The sequence below is a fragment of the Mizuhopecten yessoensis genome, unplaced genomic scaffold (assembly GCF_002113885.1).
Source record: "Mizuhopecten yessoensis strain PY_sf001 unplaced genomic scaffold, ASM211388v2 scaffold8361, whole genome shotgun sequence".
NCBI classification, from domain to species: Eukaryota; Metazoa; Mollusca; class Bivalvia; order Pectinida; family Pectinidae; genus Mizuhopecten; species Mizuhopecten yessoensis.
The window spans coordinates 100218-113949 of record NW_018407509.1 but is presented as its reverse complement, the minus strand read 5'-3'; the positions used below and the strand labels follow the sequence as shown (position 1 = coordinate 113949).

The window sequence follows — 13732 nt, the reverse complement described above, 5'->3', positions numbered from 1 at the left end:
CTACCTTAACCTTTTTGTTTATTTTTTTAGAGTTAGCTCCCTTATTTAAAAAAACCTCATTTTGTTTCTCCGTTTTTGTGAGAATTATGAGGAATGAACCCAAGTAGAGGATTTGTTACTGATCTTCAACATAATCCTTTAACTCTAAGATAAAAGATTCATCATTTTGGAAATATGTCATATCAAAGTTTTACTTTCTACACAAACAATGTACTTATTAAACGTGTCGTGACGTTTCAAGACCGACTTGTCCCTTTGTCAAGCTTTGACTGAGTGAGAGATTTGTGTTTTATACCTTACCTGTATTAAACCTTGATAATAATCTGATGCAGTGTCACTGTCGCGTGATACGTACACTGTTTGTGTAGAAAGTAAAACTTTGATATAAGACATGTTTGTTGTTTTTTGCATGCTACAGATTTACATGTTCAATGTTATATTGATCAACAGAAGACTTTTTAGCTCACCTGGCCCGAAGGGCCAAGTGAGCTTATGCCGTGGTGCGGCGTCTGTCGTCCGTCCGTCCGTCGTCAACTTTTAAGTTTAAACAACTTCTTCTCAGTAACCAAAAGGGCTAGGGTAATGATAATTGGCCAGTAACATGCTAGAATGAAGGGGTACCAAGTTTGTTCAAATAAATGACCTTCAACCATTTTCAAGGTCACTGGGGTCAAATATGTTTAAAACCTTTAAACGACCTCTTATGAATAACCGAGAGGCTGGGATGAAGGGCTACCAAGTTTGTTCAAATGTATGACCTTTGCCTATTTTTTTTTTGAATTACTTTAAACTTTAAGTCAAGACGCTGATATTTTGCCTGTAGCTTCATTTTAGTCCTCTTGTAAGGTTACAATTGTGAGATTAATACCAGGTGAGCGATGCAGGCCCATTGGGCCTCTTGTTTAGATACTACGTTTGTTAGGATGACTCAGCATGCCAGATTAAAAATTAGGTATTAACTTTACAAATTATATATGTTTATTCACACTCTCAAAAAACAGGGATGTTAAAGTGGAGCATCAAGTGAAGTAGTAGACTGTAATTATTTTTACTACATAGCGTAATTTAAAAGCAATCCTGTTCATACGATAAATAATTACGGTACATTACATGACGTCATACTGCACAAAATGACATTATAGCTAAAAGGAAGTACCCAGATCCTGTATATATGTATATAAGTAATTTTAGATACATTAACGTCACTCATGCATGTACACAATGAATGCAGGAATTGAAATGACAGTACACATAATGTATACTATAACCATTAAGGCTCATACACGCTCAATGAATATAAAAACTATCCTGTAAAGTTTTAATTGAATTTGTAGCATCATTACACATGTGTACATGCAAGGAATTTAAAGCTTCTGTTTATAAGAGTTGGTACGAAATAAATCACCGTTTTGTTTTTCTATACATAATTAATATATGGTGTGATCCCACAGACCGCGGTGACTCAGACTGTTTTTGTGTTGTATAATTCATCAGATGTTGTACATGTGGCGACAGACTCGACCTTTTCTCACATTTGTAAAGACTAGCTATACATGTATACATAATACATATCTGATGTATGCTGTAATCTGGCCCTCAATATATTTGTATACATGTTTAACAGATCAGAAAATGACAAAGTAAATTTTTTTAAAAATCATAAATTACATGAATGTTGTTAAATTACAATTTTAATATGGTAATAGGGGAGTACAATTTCATTTGTAAAGTAGTAGCACACAGGCAAATTCAAAAATGTTCTACTAACTTCAACGACGTATTTGTACATGTACATTATGTATATATATATACATATCGGATGTATGCTGTAATCTTGCTGTTTATATTTGTGTTCATATTTTATAGTTCAGAAAATGACAAATTTAAACTACAAAGATCATATATACATTATACAAATGTTGTTAAATTATAGTTTTGATATGATTATTCATGATCAGAGGACTACATTAGTTCATATAGGTATTTAAAAAAGTGTGCACAGGGAAATTTGAAAAATTCTGCTATGTATACCTAAACCTATATTTTCACAGCGAATCTTTAATAGTATATACATTGTACCTACTCCCAAACAGTGTTCTCATTCAAAGCCGGTTGCCGGCAAAAGTAGACAACTTAATTTATCAACTTTGAGCCGACTGTTTTTTCCGGATACATATATACATTATTATAGGTCAACGTCATAAACATCTTTTCCAGTCAACCATTTATTTCAAAACCTAGTAAAAACACAGCCAACATAAAATGTACTGGTTTCAGCCTTCAGGTGCATGTGTCAGGGTAGTAGAAGTTTACACCCAAATAATTATTGCTTTCAGTTTCCTGTTATAATTAATTTTAAACACTACTAATTTGATTTATGCATACTTTGTAAAGGTAATAATGTTATGTTATATGTAACATACATGTCACAATATCAAAATTTGTTATCATCATGATCGCATTCTTTAAATGTTTAATATGTACAATATGTTTGCATACATATTTGCACCTGCATACTGTAATGTCATTTATGATCTTGATAAGCTTATATCTACAGCAAAGTGTCGGATCCAGTCAATGTAAGGATAAAAGTGACCTAAAGTTTGTTAGTATCTCTTTCACAAAAGAGTTCCTCACTTATGCAAAGTGTAATGATATAGAATATTTATATGTTCAACGTCAAAGTCATTTTGACAGGGTTAATTAAATGCAAAAAAATATGGTTACACCCAATGCCTTGTGATGAATTTTAAAGTTTGTATATATATATAGCTACCTTGCACATTTATGATTAAACCTATGATTTGTGTCAAGGTTGTTGTACAATGTAGAGTACATGTAACGTTTAATAAGCTACATGTATCCTACCTTACATATTTTACCTGTGATTTGTGTTAGAGATAAGGCAATATGCTTGTAACCTTACACATTATACACGTGATATGTGTTACAGTTAAGGTAGTATGCTACCTTACACGTTATACATTTGATTGATGTTACGAGTTAAGGTAGTATGCTACCTTACACGTCATACATGTGATATGTGTTACTGTAAAGGTAGTATGCTACCTTACATGTTATACATGTGATATGTGTTACAGTTAAGGTGGTATGCTACCTTACACGTTATACATCTGCTATGTGTTACAGTTAATTATAAGGTAGTATGCTACCTTACAAATTATACATGTGATATGTGTTACAGTTAAGGTGGTATGCTACCTTACACGTTATACATCTGATCTGTGTTACAGTTAAGGTAGTATGCTACTTTACATGTTATACATGTGATATCTGTTAGAGTTAAGGTAGTATGCTACCTTACACGCTATACATCTGATATGTGTTACAGTTAAGGCAGTATGCTACCTTACACGTTATACATGTAATATGTGTTACAGTTAATTATAAGGTAGTATGCTACCTTACACATTATATATGTGATATGTGTTACAGTTAAGGTAGGAGGGTACCTTACACGTTATACATGTGATATGGGTTACAGTTAATGTAGTATGCTACCTTACACGTTATACATGTGATTGATGTTACGAGTTAAGGTAGTATGCTACCTTACATGTTATACATGTGATATGTGTTAGAGTTAAGGTAGTATGCTACCTTACATTTTATACATGTGATATGTGTTACAGTTAAGGTGGTATGCTACCTTACACGTTATACATCTGATACGTGTTACAGTTAAGGTAGTATGCTACCTTACACGGTATACATCTGATATGTGTTACAGTTAATTATAAGTTAGTATGCTACCTTACACATTATACATGCGATATGTGTTACAGTTAAGGTAGTATGCCACCTTACACATTATACATGTGATATGTGTTACGGTTAAGGTAGTATGCTACCTTACACGTCATACATCTGATGTGTGTTACAGTTAAGGTAGTATGCTACTTTACACTTTATACATGTGATTGATGTTACGAGTTAAGGTAGTATGCTGCCTTACACGTTATACATCTGCTATGTGTTACAGTTAATTATAAGGTAGTATGCTACCTTACAAATTATACATGTGATATGTGTTACAGTTACGGTAGTATGCTACCTTACACGTTATGCATGTGATATGTGTTACGGTTAAGGTAGTATGCTACCTTACACGTTGTACATGTGATATGTGTTACTGTAAAGGTAGTATGCTACCTTACATGTTATACATGTGATATGTGTTAGAGTTAAGGTAGTATGCTACCTTACACGTCATACATCTGGTATGTGTTACAGTTAAGGTAGTATGCTCCCTTACACGTTATACATGTGATATGTGTCACAGTTAAGGTAGTATGCTACCTTACACGTTATACATGTGACTGATGTTATGAGTTAAGGTAGTATGCTACCTTACACGTTATACAGGTACATGTATCTATGATTTTGGTTGACAATTAAGGCTCTACCTTGCATATGATACTTAGAGTTAAGGTTGTATACTGTTAAGGTACTGTTATAATATATAACCTACCTTATGTGTTATACTTGTGATTAATCATGTTTAGTTAATATATGATATAAGGTTGCATGACTTCAATCTTTATAATAATCAACCCTCAAATTAAATCAAGTGTTTAAGCTATGATGATGTCATGTAACATTTACATTCAAACAACAATATTATTTACGTTTCCTTATTTTGTGATTATCATATACACGTGCGTGTGTTACAGGAAAAGCTAGAGCACATCCAGTCACATTCATTCAGGAAACAGACAGAGCTGGAGGATGATCTTGCTCAGGTGACGGCTTACAAGGACGAACTGCAGAAGTATATCAGGGAACTGGAACAGTCCAACGATGACCTGGAACGTACCAAGAGGTGGGGGGGTTCTTCAACACATACTGTAGTATGCTGGGAAAATTATGATAAATCAAGATGGCATGGAGTGTAGAATCTTTTACATCCTCATTGGAATAGTCATCAATGCCTGTCATGTCTGATATTACAATTTTATTGTGTAAAAATATATTATAGTTCAGTATTGTTTGTAGCACGCTTTTTCATTGGTTCAATATTACAGTCTATCAAATGATCATGATAGTCCGAAAAAATCAGAACATGTTGATGTCATTTACAACATATATATATATATATATTTCCCACCAAAAAAAGTTGTCTCAATCTTAAATGATTATCTGCGACCTTGTTTTTGATATTTAAAATCCCAGCATATTCAGCATAATACTTGATTTTGGAACAACATATGTTATGGACAAATTTGCGATGACTAATTACAAAGATCTAGACAGGGCATTTCATTTTGGAGACAATAAATGAGTCTGCAGGAAGCTCCGGCTCAATGGGATTAGGGTCTCACCGTCCGCTGTGATGTGGGAGATTTAAAATACTGCTTTTGATTGATGAACGTCAAGATCAATTTCTCATTACTAAAAGATACTATTATTTTTATTGTATAAAGTGTGTCATTTTCATTTAAAACAAGAAGTTTGAAATGAAAATGACACACTTTTTGTATAATAAAAAAAAATCTTTCTTAGTTTTGATTTAAATTATATAACGTTGGACAAGATCATAAAATGTTGATCCATCTATGCATAGAACGAAAACAGAAGTGCACTCTTTACATATAAACTGCTTCCATAGTGCATTTCAGTTTTCAGTCGATAAATTGGTAGACCATCTTATGATATAGTAATCTATCCTTAACTGACTCATGATCAGAAACAACTCCTTTTCTTCACTTTCACATGTACATGCCTAATTTATATTTTCAGAGCAACTGTGGTGTCTTTAGAAGACTTTGAGCAAAGATTGAATCAGGTACATACAAATATCACTATTTTCAGTTACTAGCTATATATATATAGATGACCTTTAATTTCAACACAGTAAGCAACGTTTTGCCTGTGAAAATGATAATAAAGTCAACATAAAAATCTGAATACCAAAAGTCACAAGGCACTGTCCCCTGTAGAAAGATGTTAGAAAAAACACTGTAGTGTATAATGATATTTTTCAAAGAGCTTATTTTTGTGTCTCTTCTAGCCAGTCTGCTAGGTGTTTTGAATACACATTACAAAACATTATAACAGATATACCAATATTAAAATATACTGGCTTTTACTTGTGGTGGGAATCAGTTTAAATTTCATAACTGATGTTTGGTTTATCAGAAATCTAAAATCTGAAAAGTAATGATTCATGCACAATGTAGTGTGCGTGTTTGTCATCCATATAATGTATGCATGATTCAGTTTGATAACATTCCGACACCAATTTCTTTTTGAATTGAACACCTTTTTCCTATGACAGAATATCAGGTTGTGTATACATTTCTGTATTGCAGTATATTACATCTGGTCTGGTTTTCCTTGTTTGTTATTCATTTTTAATCCTTGGTCTCAGGTTTGCCGATATATATATCAAGCATATCAACCCCATGTTTCTATTTTTGTCTTGCACATGACCAATCGATCTCATGTTTCTAAAATTAGATCTGGAATTTCATTTCAAAAACCGACCTATGATTTTCTCACTATTTGGATATCTAATATCTCCTTTTGTCTAAAGACATGATATGTAATGTAAAAATTAAGGACCTTTGTCATGATCAATATTTTGTAATGGACCTGATAGAGTATTTTTTTATAAAGTTTATAATGGAGCACTATAAATCTTGTTTCAAACTTGCAAAAATGACATTATTAAAAAAAAAATGTTTGACAATTTTTGCATTATGAATATATAACATTGTATCATCATGAATGCGTTATCTTTCAGGCGATAGAAAGAAATGCCTTCCTTGAGAATGAGCTGGACGAGAAAGAAAACCTTGGGGACACTGTACAGAGGCTGAAAGACGAAGCTAGAGGTATTGATACATGTAGCATCTATTAAAAATGACATACTTGATAAAATTTTGACAAAAAATACTGAACATCGAGCTGCCCTTTACTGTGATCATATAATGACCACCTCCTGTGGCTTAAATACTCTGCAACACGAAACATTTGTGCAGTTTAAGGTTTTCAAAGTAATGTGACGTTACTAACTTTTACTGTATTCCAGTAGACAACTGTAGAACTGCAGAGTACATGTATAATTTTTTGTGTTCAAAAACATAATTACAGAAATTTTATGACAATGGGCTTAAGATAAACACAAGAATTTTTTTCAAATTTTGTTTTTTTATTTTTTCCTGAAATATGTTAGGTCAGTTAAATCATGTTAATACTTTCACTTATATATAACACCTTCCCATTCTCATGTATGTACATCCATTCCTTTCAGATCTTCGTCAAGAACTTGATGTAGTCACGGTGAAGAAGCCCACAGTCCCTAAGGAGCACTCGCTGAAGGAGCCCGAGTCTCCAGATGGAACTAAGTCGTCACTGAGCCCCTCACCAGGCTCCACGGCCAACAATACACCAACCGACGGCAACAAGTTGGTGGATAGCGGCTACATGGGCTCCCAGATCATGGCCTCAACACCTAGTTTTAAACGTAAGGGATTCTTCGGACAGAGGAGGATATCATAGTATTTGGGTTCTTTTCATGAGTTCTCGCGGAAACCTCACAATACAGATATTATTGTGGCGCACAGTACCAGAGTTCACAGGGGAGCTCACAGCTCAAAAAAGGCTTACAGTAAAGGGTTTCTCAGGGGTAGTTATAGATGTAAAGGATAATTCATGGGGCTCTTTAGAATTTTTAGAATTATCATATCTCAGGCATTCTAAGAGAGAGGGGGGGGGGGCTCATATTACAGACATACTGAGGTGGGCTGATTACATTACATGAGTTTTGAGGGGACTCGTTTATAGTAAAGGGGGTGGGGGGCACAATAAACAAGAGGGTCTCAAGGAGTGGGGAACTACACAGGGATTGTCAATGAATCATAGTACCGGGGCTTCATTGAATATATTTTAAGTATCACCCTCATAGTTAATTCATATTTTGGGAATATCTGGTATAAAATATGAATAGGTAAGCAGGTATCAGTTGTATGCATGCCGATTTGTGTAATTGGTTTAAGTCCATTGCTTTTCACTGTGATGCCATCATGCTCCGTTCTGATGTTAACGGCTGCTTAATTAATTAAGGTCAGCAGTATGTGATACTAACAGCCCCACATTGGTGACTAATACTGTAATTGTAAGGACCTTGTCCAATGAGCTTATACATCATGTACCTGTTGGGACTTTGATTCGTGAGCGTGTACCTGTTTGGACATCGCCATGTTGGTGATTACCTGTTTGGACCTTGTCTGTGCTTTACCTGTGTAATGTGACTGTACCCAGCTTTGTCTCCTTATGGTTAAAACAATTCAGCAAAAAATGAATTAACTGTTTTCACTTCAATAATAGTTACAATACTTTAACATGTACATGTTCTACCAGCACTAATCATATGTATTATTAAAGATGACTGCGTTGTCTGTTTGAAATTGAAGACAGAAGATGACCATCTTTCAGGAGTGCTTGTTTGTTGGACAAGGAGAATTCCCCCAGGGGAGATAATAACGAATGAGAAGATTTTTTAGCTATGCAGTTTCTGTATGAATTTGGGTGCAGTCACTGTAAATTAAATTAAAGACGTTGCTGTAAGTGTTACAGTCGCTGTAGAGATTTGGTTACAGTCGCTGTAGGGATTAAGTTACAGTCGCTGTAGAGATTTGGGTACAGCCACAGTAGAGATATGTAGTGGTTGTGTTGCTTTGTTGCAGGTCTGCCCAGTACCAGTGGAGGTACGCCCCTCACTCCCTCTGCACGTATCTCCGCTCTCAACATTGTTGCAGATTTATTACGAAAAGTTGGAGTAAGTACCTTACCCAAGTAAATACAGGTACTTTAAGGCATTCGTAATGTGTGAAAGCTGCAAAGATAGCAAAATGCTGGGACAGGAACAGGTGAAAGTATATAATGCAATGATAATATTTGATCATTGGTCGACTTTCTGTGATCTTTCTTAGGAGTACATCAATGTGCTATGAATGCATGTGTTAATTATGATGTTTATTAATCATCTATTGTAGAAATATTATTTTTTTGAAAAATAAATATATATTCAAACTAAAAAATCTTCAGACAGGTCATGAAGAGTTATCTGCTCTTTGAATGATTTCTGTGCAGCTATTTCATATGTTAATGTTTGGTGAACAAATTCCATTATTTTTCATCACTATATATATATATACAAGATGTATATATGTGTGTTTGTTTGTGTGCGTGCTGCAGTGTATTTGTTCCTGAATACTTTGTTCGTGCACATCACAAAGCATGAATCCCATATTTTTAGATTTATCTATGGTAGACGTGATGTCTATGGCTGTGCAAGTATAGCCATCTCATCATCATTCAGCTGGCACTGCTCCATATATATATGTACTTATCGAAAACATCAATCTCGCAATATATAACCCTACTCTAGATCGTCATTTCCACTTTTGCTATATTTTGATTATAAATATTCATAAAGTAATGAAATATTCACCAGTTTATCGAAAATTTACAAGATCCAATGAAATCTCAAAAGGTGATAATGGCATTTAAGAAGGATGGCCAAATGTAGTTTTGAAGTAAAGCAAAACTGAACATGTGGATTATATAAATTTGGAATGAAATAACAAGAAATCAAGTGACATCAGGTTCAACTCTTTATTATTGTATGCACATAGCACAACAACATATCATGTAAGTAACGATCAGATTTTCTATCTAAACAAAATGAAAAAATATTAATCAAATTTCAATCTTGCACTTATACCTTGTATCGAGTCGTACGAATCCATAGTTTCGAATACTGAAAATAATATCTTTGTCTGTGTACTGGGTCTCCCTAACGTTAGGCTGCATGCATATATATGTACGACAGACACAATCTGCACATGACATTTGGCTGACGTATATTGATGGCCCCTGCATTACTTTCGTATTAAATTATATTTATACATTAATTGTGTTTTAATCAACCAGGCCCTGGAATCCAAGTTAGCCTCTTGTCGAAACTTTGTAAAGGACCAGCCAAGAAGTGGTAAGCCTGGAGGTACTGGTGGCAGTCCGTCAAATTCACCGAGGTCAGTATCTGCCGAGGGGTTTGTATCGAAATATAAATGTCGATACTTTAGTTCATGTTCGGTTGGTTCCATTATCCCTTGCCTGGATACCAACCAGTATTTCGCTCGAACAGTGGGCTTCGTCCTGAAGAATCCCACTGTTCGGGCAAAACAGGTAGACGTATTCTTATAAAGAAAATTCAACTTATCCTGAGCTTGTTGCGATTGACACCTATTCTTAAATATAAATGTTTAACATATGACATGGTGTAAAGTTGCCCCATATATGTCTTCTATGAGGTGACCAGTGGTGACCACGTCAGGTCTGTGTATATGAATGCAATTGTGTATGTACAACCTTAAGTCTAACTCACAAATTTTCCTTGTGGAATCGCACACTGATATCCTTTGATCATGTCTTCATATGGATTAAGTGTGAATTTTATTCAATAATAATGTAAATGTTAAGAGAATAATTATCACTGATTGTACAAAAAACATTTCAATCACAGGGGAAACTCAACGTTGGTGTTATAATTGATTAATTATTATAGATGAAACAAGATGTACTTGTCTTATTTCAAGCAGTTCTAAGGCAGTTTAAAAATTTAGATAAATGTTGTTTTGTTATGATCAGAGGGGCTGAAATTTGTCAGTTTTACTTTACAAAATTTAAAACATTACTGTAGAATAAAATTTGATAGAAAAAAAAATCAGAATTTTGTAATGTAAACTAGCAATATGACATACCAGTACAATGTTTTATCAACCTTTTTCATATAGTAAGTCATTTCCTATCAGATTCTGAAAAGCAGCAAGTCCTTGTATGTAAAACTATTGAACTTTGAAAATTCAACGGGTCAAAGTTGAAAAGTTGTGAACATTTCTATATCAAGGTTTTACTTTATACACCAACGATGTACGTATTTAACATGTTATGTTTCAAAACTGACTGGTCAAGCTATCGGTCATAGCAAAACTTTGATATTTAACACATTCCAAACTGATGAATCTTATTGAAGATAAATATTGAATGTAAATAAACACTGCCAGTAACGTAAAAAAACGTTCAAACTTCCTGTACTATTTGTTACTGTATACCGGGAAATTTTATCCCAGTCAAACTTTCGCCCTTCGCCAGTGAAATCAATTTCAGCCAAGTGTTAATTTCGGCCTTCACATTTAATTACTATGTTAATTATGCTGTTTACTTACGGGTATATTTGCTGTAATAATATTTGGCCCTCTTTGCCGAAAAGCAAAAACGGAAGAAATAACAGAAAGTTTTCGGTTATAAATACAGTACCGGTAGTTATCAGAACCAAATACATTTTGACTTTTGTTTCAAATTGATTGATGTATATTTGTTGACGTTTTGCTGTGTTAAGCCAAAATTTAAAAAATGTGTTTCCTGTTTCTGCTTGAAAAAAATAAGGGTCAGTATATGTAGGCGATTTTTTTCTTTTAATATTTTTTGACTTTGCTTATATAGAGCAGGAGTTCTGATTTTAACAATGCAAATCACTAAATGCCAATACAAACTTCCTGTGTTTATCCCAGGTCTGACGTCCTGCATGGTGCAAGACTAAGGTGACTTATAACACTAACTAAATCTACCGTCTTACCGTGGTATTGTGTTACATACAAGTTTATATACTGTGCATGATTGGATATCAATGGGAGTCATGTGGTTACTGTTCTAGGCATACTAAGTCGTAATTCTTGTCGTAGCTTGTTGCGTATTAGTTGATGGTCCAAGTCATTGCTTAAAAAATTTCGACTTTCAGTAAACAAACACTTTCCTTGAATTCATTTTGCTTCTGTTCCGTGTATTTGGTTTTGCTTTGAGAAACAGTAAATCACCTTGTAATTATGAGTTTTTTCACAGCACATTCTGTTTAGTTTTCATTTATTTTATTATTTTGAGAGAAGTTTAAGCTGCAATTTACAATACTAGTACTTGAAACAGTCAATGTTAAGTTATTCGAAAGGATTTTAATTTTGCCATGTTTAAATTTTGCCGTTCTATTTATTGAAGAAACTCACAGGGGCTTTAAACTCATGCAGGACTGTAAATTATAGAAGGCAATAGTCCTAACTATTCCTGTTAGAAAGGCAACAAATATGGAGTTTATGTTTACTTATCATAAGTCACAAATATATAGCGATAATCAAACCGTTTTGAGAAACAAATGCTATGCAGTAATAAGGGAACATCACTAATTGTATTGATGTGGGTTATCTCAGATATGAATACTCTTTAAAGGATGTAGGGTAGTGTACGTGATGGGCTCATGATCGATCATAATCAAAAATCGATCAGTTTACCCTTTCCGGTTCAAATTATCGATTACAAATTCCATAGTCGATATAATCAGTTCATCATTGAAATCAAAGTATTTAAATGTCTTCTATGTAAAAGTATGCTTTCAAAGTCATATATTCTTATGATTTATACTATATTATTGATAAAAGGCATTACAGTAGCTTGATATCCATTCGTTATAAAAGAACGAAACACAGTGTATAGCTAACAACTCTGTCTATTGATCTTATGGTAGTGTTCTCGCTTTGTTTCGGTATTCAGTCCCATAGAATTATAAACCGATTATGCAATCGATCATCGATGGGTTTACTACTTCTGATTATAAACCCTTTATTGATTACGATTTTACACCAATCGCCCATCACTAATGTAGAGGGTTTTAACCATTCGGTTTATTAGTAGTGATTGATGCACTTGATAGTAATTGTTCATTTCTGCAGAGCAGCTTTTGGTTAAAAAGAAAATAATAGGTGGCGGGTGATTTTACAATAGTGCCTTTAAATTTTAAGCCGTAGTACTTTTAGATTTGCACTTTATGTATGTAAGGAATGTTTTTGGAGGGTGTGGGGAGGGGGATGACATTTTACCTTTTGTTTTGGTGCCTTTTCAGTTCCTTTTGTCATATTTTTTCTGTCAATATTGTCCTTGTGCATCAACGTTGTTTCTGTTTAGATAAATTTATTTTATTTGGCAGTTCAACAGAGGCCAACAGTATTTTGTTGTACATGTAGTATGTCCTCTCAGAGATTCAACAAACTAGTACATGTACATGTATAATTATGTAGGCAGAATATTTGTCAAACATATCAGTCAAAAAGACGGGTGTAATTTTATTAACATTTATAACCAGATATTAACTAAGAATGATGATATATATTTTTACTTCATTAAAAAAAATAATCAATATGTATCATAATATTACTTACCCAGGGGAATTCTGGAATTTGAATAAAAACTGTAAGTCATAATCAGTGCTGTAATTATAATCTGCGCCCAGATGTTCAAAGCATGGTTAACTTATATATTACTGAGCTGGTTAACATGAGTTTTCAAAATGCAATTTTTGAGAACAATCAAAATATTTACGTTAGTTTTACTTTTGTGCTTCATGAGATAAAAGCTTAATGAATGCTTATTCATCAACTTAATTTTGAATTTCAGTCATTTTGAAACCTATATACTAGTTTAAAATTTTGCCCTCAGCTGAAGTAAGCTGATCAGCCTTTGAACAGCTGGGTCTTGATCTAACATTTTTATAATGTCTTTAATTTCATTTCTGGCAAGGTAAGATGATAACTTTGAGAACAAGTTTCATAAATCTCATATTACAAGTACATTGTAATTCAAAATATTTTCAGGATCCATT

At 33.7% G+C, this 13732-nt stretch overlaps 1 protein-coding gene across 2 annotated transcripts in view; it reads left to right on the top strand.

Annotated features, from left to right (window-relative positions):
- Nucleotides 1-13732, top strand: part of LOC110455657 (nuclear distribution protein nudE homolog 1-like) — a 31015-nt gene that overhangs the window by 7570 nt on the left and 9713 nt on the right. Inside the window, exons 3-9 of one of the 2 annotated variants that reach the window (XM_021505904.1) lie at nucleotides 4695-4843; nucleotides 5761-5806; nucleotides 6767-6857; nucleotides 7277-7489; nucleotides 8712-8803; nucleotides 9961-10061; nucleotides 11601-11630. In XM_021505904.1, coding sequence (XP_021361579.1) covers nucleotides 4695-4843; nucleotides 5761-5806; nucleotides 6767-6857; nucleotides 7277-7489; nucleotides 8712-8803; nucleotides 9961-10061; nucleotides 11601-11630 — 722 coding nt within the window. The remainder of the gene's footprint in view (nucleotides 1-4694; nucleotides 4844-5760; nucleotides 5807-6766; nucleotides 6858-7276; nucleotides 7490-8711; nucleotides 8804-9960; nucleotides 10062-11600; nucleotides 11631-13732) is intronic. The other variant, XM_021505905.1, reaches the window with a different exon arrangement.